The sequence below is a fragment of the Podarcis tiliguerta genome (genome assembly GCF_965153285.1).
Source record: "Podarcis tiliguerta genome assembly, chromosome: 16".
In the NCBI taxonomy this organism is placed as follows: domain Eukaryota; kingdom Metazoa; phylum Chordata; class Lepidosauria; order Squamata; family Lacertidae; genus Podarcis; species Podarcis tiliguerta.
Window position 1 is genome coordinate 27032972 of NC_139549.1, and position 21829 is coordinate 27054800.

The 21829-nt window shown below is 48.5% G+C and overlaps 1 protein-coding gene across 1 annotated transcript in view; it reads left to right on the forward strand.

Annotated features, from left to right (window-relative positions):
• The window catches only part of BCR (BCR activator of RhoGEF and GTPase), a 99172-nt gene that overhangs the window by 18767 nt on the left and 58576 nt on the right, over nt 1-21829 (forward strand). The window contains exon 2 of the mRNA XM_083417540.1: nt 20458-20642. Within this exon, the coding sequence (XP_083273666.1) occupies nt 20458-20642 (185 nt within the window). The remainder of the gene's footprint in view (nt 1-20457; nt 20643-21829) is intronic.

Here is a 21829-nt window from a genome sequence, read left to right on the forward strand (position 1 = left end):
ACTGGGGGGGGGGACGACTCCACTGGACAGACTTGAGGGATGCTTGTGAGTGGATCTCGATTCCTGCCTTTTAACAAATGGACTGGCAGGTGGTGACAGTCACTTATATTAACTCTGGGGACCACTGTGCAGAGAGAGAGAATTTCGCTGCAGGACGCCAGGGAGTGCCTTGAAGAGTGAGCCCCTTCCCCCAATGAAACTCTGTGCCACAAAGCACAATGACAAGAGGTTATGCTAATTTTTGGTGTTGCGCAGTAGAAATTAATTGGTGCCCCTTTTCCAGCCTCTAGAACAGATGGGAAGAGGAAGGCATCTTAACCCCAAGCTGGCGGCAGCTGCCTCCTTTGCTCATCCAAGCACTGGTTAACCACAGTCAGTGCTGAAAGACTTAAAATATCCCTTGACCACATGGGTGGAATCCTGGTTACAAGAGAAGCCAAGATGCCCCTGGATACATGCCCGTCTTCCATTGGCCAAATTCTTGGGGAATATGTGCAAGGTCCTTTTCTCTGCCTGAGCCACAGGATGGGCTTTCAAGGTCAGGTAGAAATCCCTTTCCATGCAATTGAATCACAAGCTCCTGTGAGCTTTTGGCCCCTGAAAAGAGCTCTGTGAGTAGAAGCCAGCCCTGCAGCCCTCCAAAGCAGTCCAGGCAAGAGGATGGAGTTTGGCTTGGGGCGAAGTGGGGGGTGAAGTTGATGCACAGGGAGGCTGTCCTGCAGAAGCCCCACAGGCACCCCAGTTTCCAGCGGGAATGGAGAAGGAAGAAGAGTGTTTGGGGCTTCTCTGCTGCAGATCTGGAGGCTCCCCACAGGTGGAAAACTAGCTTGTCAAGGAATAGAGGTCAGCAGCCAAGCTGTCTTCCTGCCCTGGAATGATCTCCCCCCCATGTGGTACAGCCAGGGCCTTGCAGAGCCAGGCAGAGGCCCAGGCCAGGTAGATAAGGTGCCCCCCTTCTACAACCAGGTAGATAAGGTGCCCGGGCCAAGTGGCCCATATGCCCCCCCCCCTCTGTCTGGGCCTGGGTACAGCCTGGAAGAGCTTTATTGCCCCAAAGGTTCCTAAGAACTGTTCCACATCCTGCTATCTTCCTCTTGTTTTCATATTATCTCATGTGATCCAGAACCACGAGAGTCCAGAAGCTTGATGAGCTCAATGGCATTCAGTTGGCCATTGCAAGAACAGGGAGCTTGGCAAGATGGAGCCCCGTTTGGTCTGATCCGGTGACCAAAAGGCTCTTCTTGGGTGTTTTAATGATCCCTCCTTGGCTGAGGTTGAAGGCCGCTGAACAACAAATCATCCAGCTCTGTTTCCTTTAGCCTGGCCTCCCCCAACCTGGCACTCTCTGGGTGCTTTGGACTACAACTCCCATCTGCAAAGCTGCACTGCTGGGGCATCCAATTGCTGAAGGAATACCTTAGATGCTTTGGCAGCTCTCTGCCATCTTGCAAACTCAATATCATATTGCTGCCCATTCCTGTGGATAGGTTGTTCGCAGGTGCTTCCCTGGGGGACTGTGCACTAGTCGTCGTCCCCTCCATCTTTGCCTCTCCCTGAAGAGGTCTGGCCATGGAGGCTCAGACGTTGATAGCTGCAGGTTCTGGAGGGAACCCCAACATTCTGTTTTTCTTTCTTTTTAAAGGACGGATTCTTGGCTAGGGTTTTGCTTGCAATGAGAGTGGCAAACCGAATTGGCTGCAAAGACGCAGGTGTTCGTGCCATACAAGGACCAACCTGGGATGGGGATGCATTTTTGCCTTTTGTACGTTGGCATCACCTTCCTATCTCCCCCCATCTCATAAAACCCACCATGCCGCCCAGAGAGTTTTGCTGGTTCTGTGCTGCTGCTTTCAAATACAGCAGGCCGGATGGTGTATTTCAGGCCAGTGTTAAAGGGAAGGAAAACTTTCAGATCTGAAGAGTTAGCAAAGACTGTGCTGAGCATTTGGCAGAGCCTGCCTGGCAACTTTCTGCAAAAGCCTCAGCAAAAACAAGGTCTAAATTTAGCCCTGCTGCACAAGTGGCCTTTTATATTTTTCCGGCCTCGCTTGTTCACCAGCTTCTCGGCTTGTTCTGCTTTCACTTGGCTTAAAGATGGGCAGAGGCTTAAGTGGTTAGATGAAATGTTCCTCATCTAACCATCCTGGCTTGGCTGTCAGAGGGAATCCAAAAGAATTGACTGGTGAGTTGAGGATGCTGCAGTGGTTCTGAATCCCAAGATCAGTGGTGCCTTGCGCAAGAGTCTTGCAACCACTTCTGGGGAGCCTTTGCCCCCCTGAAATGTACGTGTGGATGCCAAGGAGCAGCTGGCGCCATTTGTGGCTCTGTGTTTGGAGGCCTTTCCACAGCTGGGCAACATCCACCCTGCATCTGGGCATTACAGAGTGTTCTGGCACCGTCCCAGCTTCTTTCAACGTGTCTTTTAAAGAACCCAGTCCAGGAAGTGGCTTTGCTCAGACTGCAGTTTGTGTGAGGCTGAGCACAGCCTGTTCCATCTCATTCCTCCTGGCTGGAGCTTTGGACTGCAATTCACAGTGGCAAACAAGGTGTTCTCTGCACAGCCCCATTGACTGTGGCTTTAACTAGAGTTAACATCTGGTCTGGGTCAAAAGGGGTACTACTTTCTAAATGCAAAGTAACAATGCTATGTAGTTCATAAGAGAGTCCAAAGCACTTCAGATGCATTTTTGGGAGAGTAATTCTTACACCGGTCCTTTGAGGTAGGCCAGTATTATCCTCTTCACAGTGCTGGGTTTGAGGCTGGGAGAGAGTGAGAGTGCTGCTTCTTTTGTGCAAACTTTGTAATGATCTTCCCTGATTTCATAGTCTGCCTGGGGATGGGCAATCTTTAGTAATAGTAATAGTAATTTATTATTTGTACCACGCCCATCTGGCTGGGTTTCCCCAGCCACTCTGGGCGGCTTCCAACAAAGATTAAAAATACATTAGTGTAGGGATGTGTATAGATGCCAGCAGAGGTTATATTTATTAGATTAGATATTATCCTTCCTTCCTCACTTTTGTGAATACAACAGAGTTGCATCCCTTTGCAGCTTAAAAGGGAAGCTTAGATAGGCTAGTCTTAGCCTTTTAGTTTAAGTAAACCAGGATGCTTTAAGGCAGACTGGATTCTCCTGGTATTTTCCCCCTTTCTCCCCTTAAAACAACAATCGCACAAACAGCCTTATAAAAAAAACAAGCATTTATTTACTCAGAATACTTGTTGAGGATTATCAGATACAGCAGCTTTGCCCAGCCAGGCGTAACATGGTAATTCAGAGATGCTGAAGTCTAGCTTAAGATGGTGTCTGAGCGATGGAGCTCAGACATGCAGATGTTCTCACATTTCTGGCTTGGTGATGAAATGAAGAGTAAGAGCGAAGAGAAGCCAAACAGCAAAAAGGGAGTGTCCAGCCAAGTGAGAAGTCAGGGTACAGGGGGAGTGGCCCTCAGAGTTCTCTCTAGCAAACCTACAGGACAACTTGTGAGCTTCAGCGCCTATAATGTGCCTCTCTAGCAAACATGCGTTGTTGGTTTGTCTGCATCATAAACATCCCACATTTAGGGGCCCGGGGCCATGTGCCAGAGGAAGATAAATGGTAAGGTAAACAACCCCTGGATGGTTAAATCCAGTCAAAGGCAGCTATGGAGTACGGCACTCATCTCGCTTTTCAGGCTGAGGGGGCCTGTGTTTGTCCACAGACAGCTTTCCGGGTCATGTGGCCAGGAGGACTAAACCGCTTCTGGCGTAATGGAACACCGTGACAGTTTACCTACCCGCCGCAGTGGCACCTATTTATCTACTTTTACTGGTGTGCTTTTGAACTGCTAGGTTGGCAGGAGCTGGGACAGAGCAACGGGAGCTCACCCCATTGGGGGGATTCAAACAGCCAACCTTCCGATCAGCAAGTCCAAGAGGTTTAGACCACAGCGCCACTCTTAGTCAGAGCCAGCCACATTCTCTCTCTCTCTCTCTCTCTTTCTCTTTCACACACACACACAGGTTCTTCAGGGAAGGACCATCGCTCAATGGTAGAGCGTCTGCCCTGCATACAGAAGGCCCCAAATTAATTTCCTGGCAGCATCTCCAGATTAAGACAGAGAGAGACCGCTTCCTTGAAACCCTGGAGAGCTGCTGCCAGCCAGTGTGGACAATACTGAGCTATATAGGCCCCAGGACTCTGACTTGTTAGAAAGCAGCTTCCCAGGTTCCTATTCCCAGACATGCATTAACAGCAACACTCATGGATAGACAGATGTGCAGGGGTGGCCTCATTCCTTGAGCTTTCCAATAAAATTATGTCCCTCTGCCACTAGCCTGCCAAGCAGCTGTCATCCCAGCCTCCCTATTTCCTCATTAAAGTGCAGATGATCACTTGGGGAGGAGGGACAGCGGTCTTCATTGGATCTGGACCGTGGGGGGGGGGGAGGGAGAACCTCCTCCCTGGTGCCCTTGATCTGTCCTTGATTGCTGCCCTCTTGGGACTTTTCCCTGCTGCCCAGCTGGTGTCCGATTAGCAGGGCAGTAGGGAGAGGCAAAAGGGGGGCCACCAGGGGAATGGCCAAGGGCTGCATGTGGGTCACAGGTTGGCTCCTGGTCTAGCCATGATGCTACGCTAGAAAGAGCAGCCCCTTCTGGTTAAAGGATGGGGGTTCTTTCGTATGTGAACATGATCAACGCCCCTTATTTCAGAGCATTAAAGGTTCACTGCATTCAGAAACCTTCTCTGCCACTTTTATTTTCAGCTTCCTGAGCATAGCTATCAACTTTTTCCTTTTTTTAAGGGACATTCCCTTATAGGATTCCTCGCAAGAAAAGGGAAAAGTGGACAGCTATGTTCCTGAGTGCCTGAGGATGTTGCTTTGCCCAGTCTGTGAATGAGCGCATTCATTTTGGACTATAACTCCCATCAGCTTTAGCAGTGTTGCCTAGTGCAGATGGGACCTGTAGTCCAAAACACCCAGAGGGCACCACGTTGGGGAAGCTTTTCCTGTTAGCCTGATGCTGGCAGACGGTGGTGTTTTTCCGTGGCCTTCGGGGGGAGTTGGGCCCATTGAATGGATCAGCTGCTGATTGGCGACTTCTACAATGGGGCTGTGCAGAACAGGAAAGGCTGGATTGTTAGCAAAATGACCTTGGTTGGGTGCAAGAACCTTTTTTGTAACTTCATTTTACTTTTCAATTCCCAAAGCAGGATAAAACAACAATGCGCTGTGCATGCAAAAAGAAAAGAAAACCTTAAGGGAGTTAGAGGACTTTCTGTGCAGTAGGGAGGGTGGAATTTGTAAATGTGTCCCACTCTCGCAACATGGAGAGGGTTCTTGGCTCTTAGCTTTGCATTCATAACACCCCAAATTCAGCTCCCGGCACGCCCAGGTTGAGTTGTATGCTGCCAGTCAGTACAGTGGTACCTCGGGTTACATACACTTCAGGTTACATACGCTTCAGGTTGCAGACTCCTCTAACCCAGAAATAGTACCTCGGGTTAAGAACTTTGCTTCAGGATGAGAACAGAAATCGTTCTCCGGCGGCAGCAGGAGGCCCCATTAGCTAAAGTGGTGCTTCAGGTTAAGAACAGTTTCAGGTTAAGAACGGACCTCTGGAATGAATCAAGTACTTAACCCGAGGTACCACTGTATAGCCAGTCAGATGAATCAATTGGTCTGACTCTGTATAAGATACCTCCCTGTATTCCTTCTTAGCTTTTGTATACATCAGAATCCCATTCTAAAGGGTTTTTTTTAAAAACCCTCCTAAAAGACCAGGGAGGTAGACCTGACATTTATGGCACTGTGGAGAATTCCACAAGCACAGATCCAGAATGAAAAATACTTGGGCTAGCTCAGTCGGTAAAGCATGAGGCTCTTAGAGTCGTGAGTTCAAGCCCCATGTTGGGCAAAAGATTCCTGCTTTACCACGGGGTGGATGACTAGATTTACCCTGGTGGTCTCTTCCAACACTACTGTTGTATGTTTTACTACTGTAGAAGTCACTGAAGCATCAGAAGAGATCTACAGCAGCTGGGTCAGGCCAAAGGGAGCCCATATAGTCCAGTGGGCAACCAGGTACCCCAAAGGGAAGCCCAGAAGCAGGACCTGAGTTGAACCAGCAGTGGTTTCCTCACTTGCGATTCCCATAACCATCATGGTAGCCATTGATAGCATTCTCATTTTCCATGCATTTAGGCTTATCCCTCTGCAGGGGTTTTACAGAGGCTCTTAGAATAGTCTGTCTTGCTGGTTGATGGATGCAGCGGGTTGCCGGTCCCTTCTGGGACAGTTTCTCGCTGAAACATCTGGCCACAACTTCTCTCTGAAACGACCTGAATTCTCAATAGCATCGCTCCTAAATGCCCTTGCTAGAATTGTAGAGGGCACGTGACTCCTCGCTTGGACTGAGAAGCCAAAGGCAATGAAATGGCTGACTAGGTGGCGGGGAAGTATAAATGGCAGAAGACTCAGGGTTAATGCAAGTAGGGGGTGGGGAGTCCGTATTAGGGCCCTCCAGGTGATGGCAGACAAAGCCTTTTCCTCTGCCAACATTGTGTCTGCCCTTTTCCCAGTGGCGAGAGGTCTGTTGCATCCCAGGAGCTTCTGCTGAGCCCTCTGTAGCCTGCTGTGGCAAATTGTCAGTGCATTTTGCAGATAATTTCTGCTCCGACGGGAGGTGGATACAGCCACTGCAAAGGTTTTTAATGGAGACCTTTAAGCTTGTCAAGCCTGGGGATGGGGGGAGACTGCTTGGAGGTCGAGACTTGTCTCTTGATCTTTTGGATCTTTCCTTCCCTGTCTTAGAAGAGAGCCAGGGCAACGGAGTCTCTTGATTGGAGGCAGCGGTGCACCTCTGCCTAACCCTAGACTCTAGAGAAACCCACCATAGACCCGAATTTTCCATTTCATTTCACTTCACTTTTAATTTGTATACGGCCTTTCTGTATTACTATACGCAAGGCGGTTTGCAGTAACAAAATATACAACAGAGAACACACACCTTATTATAATGATCTAATCCAGTACAAAAAGTCATAATAAAACATTCCTTTAAATGACTTGTATCAAAGTAATATTCAATAATATAATAAAATAGTACACAACAAAATCAACTCTCAAAATTATTAATAATTAAACAAATTCATGCTTAACAATTACAATAATTAGTAAACGATCAATAAAAATAACTGCAAGTCACAAATTGCATAAAATACCACAATACATACAAAACCTTGTAAAATGATCAAGTTGAGAAAGACATACAACCTATAAAACTTTTTTTGTTTGTTTAACCATTGTTGTCCAGTGACAATTTACCATTCTTGGTCAAGGTCTTGGAACATATGGGGGTTTCTCAGCTCAAAGTGATTTTGGAGGAATCTAGTTTACTCCCTGGTTTGGGAAATGAATGAGTCACAAGCAGGGAAAGTGCCACCCTGGATGTGTCAGTGGCTCTTGAGATAGTGGATTATGGGATCCTGCTGGCTCACCTTATCCTCCATCCTTTTTTTAAACATTTCCATGAAGCCACCAGTGGGTGAGGTTTGTTCAGAAACGGTCGCGGCTCAGCTCTGCCTCCTTGTTTTCATCAGCCACTACAAAGGAGGCAGTGGAAACCTTGAACCAGGTTTGATTTGAAATGGGGGCGAACCAACTGGAAATTAATCCAGATGAGGTGGAGGTACTGCAGAGAGCCTTTCCTGCTACTCTGGATGGAGATGTCCAGTCTGTTCTGAAGGTGGCTGCCAGAGTGTTTGCAGTAGTGCGTCCATAGCACACCTATTTTTTCCATCAGTTGCATTCGCTAACAAATCACTTCTGGGCTCAATTTCAAGTGCTGATCCTAAGCCACGCAGATCCTAAGTCGTCATCTCAGGTACCATCAACATGCCCTCATGAGCCTATCCAACTCCTGCTGCTCTTGGTTCTACCAGTACCTGGTAGCAGCAGACCCTTTTCCATGGTGGCCCCCTGATTGTGGCACTCGCTCTCGGGGGAGATTAGCCAAGCCCCCTCCCTTCCTGTTTTCCAAGCGTGTTCTGAAAACCTTCCTGTTTTGGAAGGCTTTTGGATAATAGATTGTGGTGTTTTTCTCAGACGCCCATTTTCAAGCTGCTGTTGCTCTCACGGCGTTAAGAGCTCTCTTGTTTTGAAACTGTACTCGCACCGTGTTGGCTTTGTAGGAAACTGCTTTGTGCAAGCTTTTTAAAGCCTTGGAAATCTGGGCGTAAATAAATACCAGGGTTCTGCAGTTTCCTGCTCCACACAGCACTGCCTCCGCCCTGGCTGCGGAGCTGAGAGGCGAGAGCCAGCCTCCCCTCGCCCACGGCTGGCTGCCAGGCATTTGACCAGAGGTTTGGGGGCAAAGTGGAGCAGAGCTCAGGATCAGCCTGTCCTGGCCTTCCCTGCCTGGGGCTGCAGCCACACCGGTGCTTGCGTCTCCCGAGCTATTGCCCTCCTCCTGCTTCCTCTCCCTAGAGCTGTTTCCCCTGCAGGAGTGACCACTCGTCCCTTCCCCCTTTGCAGAGTGGCGTTCCAACCCCTAGGCTTCCCTTCTGCTGGAGTGGTCACTTTCTGCTTCTGCCACCTGAGCGCCAGGGCAGAATGGGCCTTTCAGCTGCAGAGGAGGACCTATGCCACCTCTTGAATGCTGATGGAAGCAGGAAGGGCTACTAAAAAGGGAAGACTTCGACCACATCATGTCTGCCAGCGACCGGATCTGTGCTGGGCCAGCAGGCCGGGGCGGGGGGGAGGTTGCATTACAGGCGGCCAGCTGGAAGCAGCTTTGTACATTATTTATTCAGGCTGCCTCCTCTGCCCAGACGCCCTATTAAATTCAGAGCTTGTCACCTGCAGGAGGAAGGTTTTTCCCCTCTGCACAAGTCCTTTGCTACCTGCAGTTCATGGCCATGTCATCTCCCAGAGGGCGTGCCAAGGGCAAACAAACCTGTAGGAGGAACGCAAGTTAAGGTGCAAGATTTTAGTTAGTGCTGCTTGACTTTTGAAAAAGGAATTGACCGAAACTCAATTAAACCTGCTAAACACAGTGCCGAAAGTTTAGATCTGAGGTACGTGCAAGAGTTTGTGACCCTGTATTAAGCAGATTTTTAATGGATGTCTTCATAATGTGTTTTATTACTTATCTGGAAAAAATCTAAACTGTCCAGCCAAACATGGGGGGGGGGGATCAATGAAATGTCAAAACAAGCCATGAAAACAACAGTATTCCACAGATACTCAAAGTAGACCCATTGAAATAATGGACCTAAATTATTCACACCCATTAATTTCAGCAGGTCTGTACTTACTATCACTGTATACAACCCCTGAGATGGTTGGTTTTCTGTGAGGGTGATGTCTGCATTATTCCCTCCTCTGCCAATAGATTAATATCATGGGTATGTTCCTATCAGCAACATCAAACAGGATGTACCAATGGTCACTGACTGGGATGGCTTTAAAAGGAGGTTTAAGAGATTCATGGAGGAGGAGGAGGAGCAGCAGGGTGATGGAGGTCTCTCAGTAGGTCTAGCTCAGCCATCCCCAAACTGGTGCCACCCAGCTGCTTTGGACTAGAGTACAGCTCCCATCAGCCGCTGCCAGCACAGCCATATGATGTCCTTCTAGTGGTGCAGCAGTAAAACTGCTAGCACACTTGCAAAGCTAAGCAGGGTCCAATATGATGGAGGGGCATGTGTTGAGATTCCTGCATTGCAAGAAGTTGGACTAGGTGACCATCCGGGTTCCCTTCCAACTCTACAATTCTATGGGTCTTTGTGGGGGCTGACGGGAGTCGTAGTCCAAAACAGCTGGACAGCCCCAGACTGATGACTGCGGGCATACAGCAAGTTTGGCCCCTTGCTGATGTTTGCCCACAGTGCCATGGGATGAGCCAGTCAAGCAAAGGTGACTGCTTGCATCTTGAGCTAAGCCTTGACCCGTTTCTTGCACTCAGGGGTCCTAAAAGTGCCCGTTGTGGGTTGCCTGCCAAATGCCAGGCTGTGCCAGGTTCATTGTGTGGTGTAGTTCATCTCAGGCTGACAAAAAACACGTTTGGAGCTGTTGTGGGTCAAAGGCAGAAGGGAATGGGCCCTGAGGGATTCGTGGTGATGGGGAGGAGGGAGAATAGAAAACTGAAAATGCTTAGAGTGAGAGGTGCAAAGGAACCACCCAAAATCTGGACCAGGTGGAAGACTGGAGCAGCTCAGCCGGCTGGGTCATGTTGTGCCCTTCTGTAAGAGGTACCTGAGGTGCTGATTTGGTGCGTATCATTTTGCTGCTGTTTGTGCTGACAGGTTGGTGGAGAGAAGCTCTGCTCTTTCCTCAGGGAGAGAGTCATCCGGAGATGAGAACCGTGTCTCTCTCTAGTTGTTGGACGAAGGCAGCCAAATCAGTTCCTGGAGCGTGGGTGCAGCCAGCTGTCCATGAGGCATCCTGTGGATGCCTTATGCAATCTCTTGTGGGTGTGTTTTGGGGGGCGCTGGGCTAATTCCAGAGGGAGAGAGGGGAGATCATTCCAAGGTGGCCCATCCCAAAGGCTTACTTAAGCATGCTTCGGCAGGGAAAGGCGATGAGCGGCTCTGATGCATTGATTCCTGTATTTGAGTCCTGTGCTGGACTAGATCAGCCGTTGGACTAGATCAGCCTTTCTCAACCTGTGGGTCCCCAGATGTTGCTGAACTACAACTCCCATCATCCCTAGCTAGCAAGGCCAGAGCTTAGGAATGATGAGAGTTGTAGTCCAACAACATCTAGGGACCCAAGGTTGAGAAACACTGTACTAGATGATCCATTGGGTTTCTCCCAACTCTACATTTCTGTGATGCTCCTCATGTCATGCTCTTTCTGTATAGTCTGAGGACAGCCCATGCAAATCATCACATGCCAGTCTTATCCCTGGGTGGGGACTGTGTGGGCGAACTCTCCCTTTGTCTTGCTGGCTCCTGTGCTAGCATGAGTTAACCATAGAATCGTAGTGTTGGAAGGGAACATGAGGGTCATCTGGTCCAACCCCCCAGGAAACCTTTGCCCAAAGCAGGGCTCAAACCCATGACTCTGAGAATAAGAGTCGTGTGCTCCACCAACTGAGCTATCTGAGATCTTCATATCCTTCCAGATTTCAGGACTGTGAGCCACTTTGGACAAACACTAGCCTCTACTTATCCTTTTGTAAGTACCTGGCACTCAAATAGGGACAAACAATGTGACTCAGTTGGGTTCCTTCCTTGCTATGGGGCTTCAAGCGTGGCGTTGCCAGCCCTTACATACAGGATAAGCATTGCTGTTGATGTGTCCCCACCTGATCCTGCCACTAACCCCGATCCACCTGCCCGCTGCCTCATGCTGCCTCCCTCATAGATAAATAACAGCTTGACGGAGGCTAACAGCCCCGAGTGAGACCATCAGAGGCCCTGTTGTGCTGAGGAAAACAACAGCCTTTTTGTGAGGGCTAAACACCCACCATCAGTTGGGGAGTCAGTTTGCACGGTCAGAAGCATTTCACAGGGGCCTGTGAATAATTTGTTTTCGCCATCTGATTTCGCATGCAGTCATCAAACATGTGCCGTCGCCAAACTTTTAAGAGGAGCATCTGAGGTGCTTCTTTGTGGTCTACGTTAAGAACACAAGAAGAGCTTGCTGGGCCAGGCCAATGGGGCCCATCCAGTCCAACATCCTGTTCTCACAGTGGCCAGCCAGATGCAACTTCTGGGAAACCTGCAAGCAGGATTCAAGCACGAGACCACTCTCCAGTGTGGTGTAGTGGTTAAGAGTGGTAGTCTCGTAATCTGGGGAACCGGGTTCGATTCCCCGCTCCTCCACATGCAGCTGCTGGGTGACCTTGGGCTAGTCACACTTCTTTGAAGTCTCTCAGCCTCACAGAGTGTTTGTTGTGGGGGAGGAAGGGAAAGGAGAATGTTAGCCGCTTTGAGACTCCTGAAGGGGAGTGAAAGGCGGGATATCAAATCCAAACTCTTCTTCTTCTTCCCGCCCCGGAGTTTTCAGTGACTGGGATTTAGAAGCATTGCTGCCTCCAACTGTGGAGACAGAGTATAGTCACCATGGCTAGCAACTATTGATAGCCCTCTCCCCTACGAATTTGTCAAATCCTCCTTTAAAACCGTCCAAGTTGGTGGCCATTGCTTCCTCCTGTGGGAGCGATTTCCACAGTTTTACTACGCACTGTGAGGAAGCACTACCAGCAGCGTTCGAAATTAGCCAGGTGCCAGGCGCATTTTTGCGACTGGTGCGAGTCCAGTTGTGACCACATGGAGATCTCTGGGTGCCAGACTGGTGACTGGAGAAAGCAAAATGTCACTTAGAGAAGGAACTGAGATATTTCCCCTGAGTTAATTTTATTCTGGATTGCTTTATTTGACGTTTTAACGTGTCGTAAACTGCTTGGAGATTTGTTCTTTAAAATATAAATTGGTATAGAAATGAAATGAATGAATGAATACAGTGTTACCTCTGGCTGCGAACGGGAGACCCGTTCGCAACATGAAAAGAACGCAACCCACAGTGGCACGTCTGCGCATGCACGGGTTGCAATTCGCCACTTCTGCGCATGATGTCATTTTGCACTTCTGCGCATGCGCGAGCGGCGAAACGTGGAAGTAACCCTTTCCGGTACTTCTGGGTCACTGCGGGACGTAACCTGAAGGAACGTAACATGAAGTGGATGTAACATGAGGTATGACTGTAACAGTAAAAATAAGAATAAATCCCATGGGGGGGGTGGTTCCTAGACATTCTGTTGTGGCAGCCGCAGCCTAGGTTTAAGGTGTCATTTGGCAATCACATTATATACCTGAGTTTCTAACGCTGACTACCAGTGAGAGCTGTTAGATAAGTGAGTACCTATTCATGTGTTACAGCTGTGTTTGTGTAGCGCATGGCCATGTGGGCAGTGGTGGAGGGCCAGCCTACAGCCCCACCTCTGAGGTAATCTTCTTGCAATTCTTCTAGACTTTCACTCCTCAGGTAGTTGGAACCCTGCCTTGTTACTCATGTAACTTGCGATAACCAGGTTGGAGCGTGCCAAAGTCCAGATGAGGGCAATGCCAAAACCTCATAAAATAGTGTTCCCCATGACTCTACCTCAGGCTGGATGATAAAAACTATGAAGGGAGTTGGGGGTGGGGAAGACTGTTGGTGTAAGCCAGGCTGTTTATCCAGGTCTATGTCAGATAAGTGTTTAAGATGGTTGAACTAACAGGTTTTTTCTTCTGTCTCTGCTCCCATCCCCTTTGGGTTTTTTTTGTTTTTAATAATTAGCCTGATGGAGAATTCTGAGGAATTTGAAAGCTGGCACACTGACCCACTTGAAAACATTTCTAAACTACTTACTATTTAAAGCCCTCTAAGCGGTATGCAAAAAACATGACATGTAAACAATAGAACAGTGTAATAAAAACAGTAAAGTAAAATCCAGTAAAGTAGTATTATACAAAACAACACGGGTTTTGTTATGGCAGGGCCTGGTCTTGGGGGTCAGGGAAAGCCTGGGCGAAGAGATCATGCTTTTGTGAAACTGGTGGATGATGCTACATGTCCGGTGAAGATTTGTTGAGATGACAGTAGTAGGGACTTTGGGGGGGAAGTGATGGTGTGGTGTTAGAATTTGCGATCTTTCATAAAGTCAAAGGTGAGTAAAGCCTAAACTGCCCTTTTGCTTTTCAGGAAAGCTGCTTTTAATAAGCTCAGACAAATGATATGTAGGGTTCTACGGTGCAGAATTGTTTAAGATGGAGTTAAGGAAAAGTGCAGCTGCAAACCATTTCAGTGAGAAAGAAAAATGGTGGCAGTAGGGGCAACAGCAAAAGCTCAGAACTGATGTTTAGAGCAGCAAAAAGTCTTTTGCAAGACTGTTCAAAGCAACTGGAAGGCCATGGTGAACCCCCCTGCTCAGGAAGGAGGGGGAAATGTTAATGGATGAACAAGCAGAGGGGAGCTGAGTACAACCTTCCTGCAATAAATTGCCCAACCGGTTTAGGGCCAGAATTGCTATTCTAGACTGATAATGAGTCGGTCAGGCAACGCCTAAGGACTTTGAATGAACACTGGTCTTCAGGGCTAGGTGAACGGCATCCCATGGTATTAAAGAAACTGCTGGTGTACTCTTGAGGATCTCTGGGTCCTTTCTGAGAAGCATGGACTGAAGACAAGAAAGTGTTGTCTCCAGAAAGGATGAGCTGAGAAACTGGTCAATCTGACTTCAATAATGGAGGGAGGGGGAGGTAGAACAGCTTATAAAGGTGTCCTCTTGATTAGCAATACAGAGATTAGGGAGAGATAAATGTGTCAGACTAATAATCTCTTTCTCTCACAAACTTTTCTTTTTAAAAAAATAAATTTACAGTGGTACCTCAGGTTAAGTACTTAATTCGTTCTGGAGGTCTTAACCTGAAACTGTTAACCTGAAACTGTACTTAACCTGAAACTGTTCTTAACCTGAAGCACCACTTTAGCTAATGGGGCCTCCTGCTGCTGCCGCGCCGCCGGAGCACAATTTCTGTTCTCATCCTGAAGCAAAGTAGTTAACCCAAGGTACTATTTCTGGGTTAGCAGAGTCTGTAACCTGAAGCGTATGTAACCTGAAGTGTATGTAACCTGAGGTACCACTGTACTAGTTTAGTGGATTGTGGGAATGTTGTGAACATAAGTTATCTTGACTTCAGCCAAGAATTTGACAAAGTCTACCATGATATCTTGGTCAGCAAATTGGCTGAATGATACTAGATTGCCAAGTGGATTCGCAGCTGGGTGCAGGGGTGGTGTGTTCTGTTTTGCCGCTTGAGGTGAAACAGGCTGTGCTGCTTTGTCTTGCAGTTCCCACCACCACCTACCTTGCTGCTCCTGCTGCTGCTCCTGCCATGTGCCCTCCTGCATCTGCAGGTGGTGGTGAAGCACCATTGGCACCCATTTTGAAAAGATCAAACTGATTTGGGGTGAGATCTCACCCCAAACGGATGCGATCTTGCCCAGTATTGGCACTGATGGTGGCAGCTTCTCCACCGTTGGTGGAGGTAATGGAGAACCCATGGATGTGTTGCATGGGGGGCTTCTGCCACCTGAAGCAGTGGCCTCATGCTGCCTAATGGCTGGGCCGGCTCTGGATGGATGGAAAATAGTCCTCTGGGAGTACTCATTTAGTGGTTCCTCACCCAACCAGAGGGAGGTTAGGACAGGGGGGGGCAGGTGCTGGGCTCTGTCTTGAGTCAGGAACTGCTTGTACACTTCCCATGGGGACACTTGGTTAGCTACTGTGAGAAAAGGATACTGAGCTGGACAGAACCCCCATAACAGACTCTCCTTATGTTCAGTCCTCTGTCATTGTGTTAGATGAATGAGTAGAGGGAATCTTTATGAGATTTGTGGATGACCCAAAACTGAGAGGGGTAACTAACCTCTAAGAAGGTGGGAACACAATGCAAACCGACCTTGTTAGGATGGAAAAGCTGGGCTGAAACCAACAAAACACATCAACAGAGATGAATGCAAACTTCTGCGCTGGGGCAGGGGGCTCAGATCTGCACAAGGATGGGGGATACCTGACTTGAGAATCTTGGGATTGCTGTCAGTCATAAGTTGTGTATGAGCTGGCAGTGTGATGCCACTGCAAAGAAACCAGAGGCTAATGAGGTTTTAGGTAAAGGTAAAGGGACCTCTGACCTTTAGGTCCAGTCATGGACAACTCTGGGGTTGCGGCGCTCATCTCGCTTTATTGGCCAAGGGAGCTGGTGTACAGCTTCTGGGTCATGTGGCCAGCAGGACTAAGCTGCTTCTGCGAACCAAAGCAGCGCACGGAAATGCCCTTTACCTTCCCGCTGGAGTGGTACCTATTTATCTACTTGCACTTTGATGTGCTTTTGAACTGCTAGGTTGGCAGGAGCAGGGACCAAGCAATGGGAGCTCACCCCATCGCAGGGATTCGAACCGCCGACCTTCTGATCAGCAAGCCCTAGGCTCTGTGGTTTAGACAGTGCTGTTTTAGGCTTCATTAAAAAACCACATTTCCATGTCAGAGGAAGTAATAGTTGTGTTTCAGTTTGTGTAAATTAAAATGGAATGCCCCAATCTAGCCTCTGCAGATGCATCCACAGCTGGATGGGGGGTGGGGGCCTTAATGGGGCTGCTTCTCTCTCATTCCCAACTGGCCTTGGGCCAGGATATCTGAAGGGCCACCTCCTCTTGCATTCCATTTATTCATCTTCTCCTTCCTTCAAAGTGTTTACATCTATCTCATCAGCCGGAAGAGGGTAAGAGGCTGTTCCAGAACACTTAAGCAGAAGGAAGAGCCTTGTTCTGGCTGAAGCAGGGGAATTTCCCTTTTGTAGGTGCTGAGGCCCGAAAGCCATCCTAGGACTTGGTGCTGTGAAGCTGCTGCTTTCCAGCATGGCAGGACAGGGAGATGGAGGTGTCTCAGTCCAGAGACAGCCCCATTGAGGGAGAAGCACATAGACATGTGTCCACGGTAGCATAGGCTGAGCAACTGCTTGAAACGGCACTTAGTCCCATAGAAATGAATGGGAGCTACATTAGGACACTTTGCAATGGGGCAGGAGAGTTTTTCAGTGTGACCAACAGTGCAGTTTGGCTATCCTGTCTCAGGCACCACATACAGTTGCAATCAGAATTATTCAACCCCCATTGCAAAACAGGTTGATTATCCAAATTTTCAGTCTTTCAGCTTTTTGCAGTGAGCAAATCACACAAAAGCAATGGAAATAGCTCCACACAACAGATGCTTCAAGCAGTTCCCCCAAATTCAGCTGAAAATGCAACTCAGAGTGAGACTGGAGAAGCCAGTATAAGTCGCGTTTTCAGCTGAATTCCGCCTGATTTGCAATGGGGGTTGAATAATTTCGATTGCAGCTGTAGTTTGGAACTGACACAAACCATATTGCTGTTAGCATAATACAAAATATGGATTAATATATTGGACTATATGGAGATGGCGAAATTGATGGCAAAAATAAGAGACCAAAAGGACGAAATTGTTTGTGGAAGTGTCTCAAGATCCCTTTCGGATTATGTGAGAAAATATTACAGTCAAATGAAATCACAGGCAGGTCTGGAAATATAGGCCACGGAATGAGAAAATGATAAAGGAATGTAATGTGAATTATATGTTATAGAAATAATAATTATTTTTAAGGTAGTAGATAAAAGGATTTGAACAGAAACATCACAGAAGTAAGGAAGGGAACTTGGGAAGTCAAAAGGCTAACGGAATATTGCATGGAAACTGAATTGAATTTGTTAAATTGTATGCAACTCAATAAGAACTTATGACAAAAAGTAGTGAATCCGGAGGATCCCATCAGCCTAGTTTCAGAAGGGCAGAAGGTGGAGGGGGAAGAGAGACTTGGGAGTTTTCCTCTCCCCTCCTCGCAGTTCGAATTCTCACTCAGCAAAATCTCTCCCTACAGCCAGGATCATGCACCCAATGCAGAACGGGAAATGTGTCTGCTTCCAGTGACTTGGTGACAAATCCTTTGAAGAAACATAATTCCTTTATCGGAAACCTTCCCATTACGGAATTGATTTGCAAATCCACTCCTTGGGATAAGGAAGCTGAGGGGAGGTGGACCCAATAAACCCAGCCAGTGGCTGGTCCCCAGCCTCCTCCTGGGAGCAGATGATACAAGGTCACACCGCACACTCCTATGTGCAAATGCCAAGGTTTAACAGGAACAAAAAGATTAAACTTGGGAGGCCTTAAGGCTCAGCCAAACTGCAGTTCCTTACAACCTTGAGAGCCAATTCCCGTACCACAATGTGACTTATCTTGCAGCCCTCCTCCCTACAGATGCAGAGAGAGGGAGAGACATGCCCCACTCAGAGCAGTGATACACTGTTGTCTCCTGTAACCATGACCAGGAACTCCAGAATTCCAGCCTCAAGGCTGATTCACATACAGTGGTACCTTGGGTTACATACGCTTCAGATTACATACGCTTCAGGTTACAGACTCCACTAACCCAGAAATAGTGCTTCAGGTTAAGAACTTTGCTTCAGGATGAGAACAGAAATTGTGCTCCGGCGGCAGCAGGAGGCCCCATTAGCTAAAGTGGTGCTTCAGGTTAAGAACAGTTTCAGGTTAAGAACAGACCTCCGGAACGAATTAAGTACTTAACCTGAGGTACCACTGTAGTTGCGTTGGTTGTTTATTTCCTCTTGCGAGAACTGTTGTCTTTGACGGCCAGCCCTGGTTGGAATAACTTCAGCAAACATGTCTTTTGTGAGGGTCTGCGTTTGGCTAAGCTCCAGGCACGAGAGAAGCCCTAAGAAACAAAACTAGAGGGGCATAGGATCTTGGGGGCTTCTCATTGTTCTAGCATGCTATTTATTAAAGGTACCATTAGCTGCCTTTTGTCTTGAGGTGGGGGGAAAGGAACATGCAAATTTTGCATTTTCTGATTGAGCACTGCATATGAACATAACAGGAGCAGGCCAATGGCCCTTCTAGTCCAGCGTCCTGTTCTCACAGTGGCCAACTACCTGTGGGGAAAACCTGCAAGCAGGATTCAAGCTGAAGAGCATTCTCCTGCGGTTTCTAGCAAGTTGTTCACAGGCATACAGCCTCCAACTATGGAGGTAGAGCATAGCCATTATGGCTAGTAAGCCACTGATAGCCTAATCCTCCCCCATGAATTTGTCTAACCCTCTTTTAAAAAGGTAAAGGGACCCCTGACCATTAGGTCCAGTCGTGACCGACTCTGGGGTTGCAGCGCTCATCTCGCTTTATTGGCCAAGGGAGCCAGCGTACAGCTTCCGGGTCATGTGGCCAGCATGAGTTAGCCGCTTCTGGCGAACCAGAGCAGCGCACGGAAACGCCATTTACCTTCCCGCTGGAGCGATACCTATTTATCTACTTGCATTTTGAGGTGCTTTTGAACTGCTAGGTGGGCAGGAGCAGGGACCGAGCAACGGGAGCTCACCCCGTCGCGGGGATTCGAACCGCCGACCTTCTGATCGACAAGTCCTAGGCTCAGTGGTTTAACCCACAGCGCCACCCGCTTCCCTTTTCAAGCCCTCCAAATTGGTGGCCATCACTGTCTTTTATGGGAGCGAGTGCCATAGTCTAACTATGTGCCGTGTGGGAAAAGTCCATTCTTTTATATGTCCTGAATCTTCCAGCATTCGTGTAGAGCTTTAGATCAGTTGGTAGAGCATGAGATTCCAAATCTCAGGGTTGTGGGCTTGAGCCCCATGTTGGGCCAAAAGATTCCTGCATTGTAGGGAATAGGACGAGATGACTCTCGTTGTCCCTTCCAACTTGATGATTCTATGAGTTCTAGTGTTATGAAAGAGGGAGAACAACACTTCTCTGTCCACTTTCTCCATGACATGCATCATTTTATAAACTTCTCCCATGTCACCTCTTCCTCACCTCATCTGCAAACTAAGAAGTCCCAAACTCTGTGACTCTTCCTCATAAGGGAGTTGCTCCATCCCTTTGATCATTTGCATTGCCTTTTCCCAAATTGTAAATTCTTTTGTAATGCAGTGTACCTAAAATGGCAAAACCTTTATGAGAGGGAGCAAGAGAACCAGCTGAGGCTTTCTCCTCCTTCTCTGCTAGACCTCTGTCTGGTGCCATTAACCTCTGCATCTCCTTCCGTCTGGCTTCTGCCTCTTAGCTGTTTTCAGTGGTGGCCAATGTCCCAGGTCTAATGGCCATATCTCCTCGTGAGATGCTGTAAGAAAACTTCAGGTGTGTTCACACAGCTGAAGGCAACACCAGCAATGGGTGGCACACGAAATGGTTTGGGTCTGGCAGGTTAGGAGAGGAGCCGGCAGCCTCCCAGATTGTCTTCTCTGTTGTCCATCTGCACAGAAGGTTAAAAAAAAAAGGGCATTTCCGCAGAGCTTCAGTCCTTTCTGGATGTTTGGAAAGGACCAAAAGGTCACCCACACCCAGGCAGCACCATGAGAGATACAGGCATTCTATTCCGGTGGGCTACTTTGGACTAGACCTGCAAGTAGCTTCCCAGGGTCTTGGGCAGAAACCTTATCTCTTCCCTACTCCACAGCTCTGCATATTCATTATCTCTTGTCTTCTGAGTCAGGGATCCTCTGAAATAAAGCTGCAGTCCCAAACAAACGGACACTTGCTGGAAAGATGGTGAGAATTTTCTGAACACACATCGGTGCTTGTTAGGGAGGACCCAGGATAGTCTTGCAGCAGACATGACTGCAGGAAAATCAGGAAGAGGGTACATTGCAGTCTGAGTGCAAAGCTGCTTTGATGGATGAGGCTGCTTCTGCACTGGCCACACTTCCGTCCTCTCATTTTTCCAGGGCATCTGCACAACACTGAGCAAAATATTCCTTTCCTGTTTTCCTTCGGCAGCTTCATTCCACCTTTATGATGTGCTTATTTAGGCAGCTTATGTGGCAAGTAACTAGTACACCGAATGAATGACACTACTCATAATAACGATTTGCTTTCCTTCGCAGACTTGTCTTTTAGCGGGATGCCGCCCGGCTATGCCTATGATGTGGACAGGGCCGAAGAGCAGCGTCGTCACCATGACATGATGCCCTACATTGACGACTCGCCCTCCTCTTCTCCCCATCTCAGCTCCAAGAGCCGAGGCAGCCGGGACACCATTTCCTCGGGGTCTCTGGAATCCACAAAATCAGTAAGCCTCCTTTTGACTCTTGGAGCGAACTGTAGACTGCAAACCCATTCAGGTTCTCTCATTTGCCTAATTTATGTATTAGTGGTTTTTCTCCCTTATTTCATACAAACTATTGTTTTGTCAGTTGGAAGTGTGCAGTGGCGTAGCATGGGTTGTCAGCACCCGGGGCAAGGCAAGTAATTTGCGCCCCCTAACCCAGGGCAAGGCAAGTAATTTGCGCCGCCCCCCCCCTGCACTGACCCTCCCCCAGATAGTCCCTCGCTCTCTCTCCGCACCGCACCGCACGCCTGGCACCCTCCCCTCCACAGTGGGCGGCGACCCGGCGGCTCGGATCGGATTCGCACAGCCAGCACTGCAGTGAGAGAGAGTGAGTGCACCAGGTAGGGGCAGAGAGCTGCGAGTGTGAGCGCCCCCCCCAGATGTTGCGCCCGGTGCGGCCGGCCCCCCCTGCACCCCCCACGCTACGCCACTGGAAGTGTGTGTCTGCACACCACCTGGCCAAAGTACTGGACCCCAACTTCAGTTGCTGTCTCTGGCCAATGAGAGATTTCCACTGACGTTGTGTTCAGGTTCATTGTCATGGAGATAAGGAAGGGATTGTGGCTTGCTTACATTCCCAAATGAAAGCTGCAGTTGTCAGGAAGGGTGAGTCCTTTGCCGCACCAATTTGCCACGTGTGGACTATCACATCCAGGCAGGTCTGGCTGCCTTCTTTCTTCCTGCCCCCTGAGATCTGACCCGTGATGCTCAGCCCTTGGCCTCTTCTGGGTCGGCCTGCAAGTCTACATGTACATGCTCTGACCTCCCCAGAAGCCAACTCTGCCCTTTGCCTGCCAAGCTGCCACTTAAGATCATCTTCCAGCAGAGGGGTTAAACTAAGCTGAAATTAACTCCTTGGTAGTTCAGGGATCCTGCTGTGTGTACATCAATCGTCAGTACATGAATCATCCAGTATGACAGAAGCTTTCTCATTTTATATATAACGGGTGGTGAACCTGGGTCGTGCAGGCGTTGGTGGACTACAACTCCCAGCAGCCTCAGCCAGCCTGGCCAGTGATCAGGGCCAGATCTGAAGGGCCACAAGATCACCATTCCTAATGTATAAAATGACACTGTTGTCCCTGGGGTGTGCACTGCCTTGCCTTCCCTTTCAAGAGTTTGCTCTCTAAATACTGTATTTTTCGCTC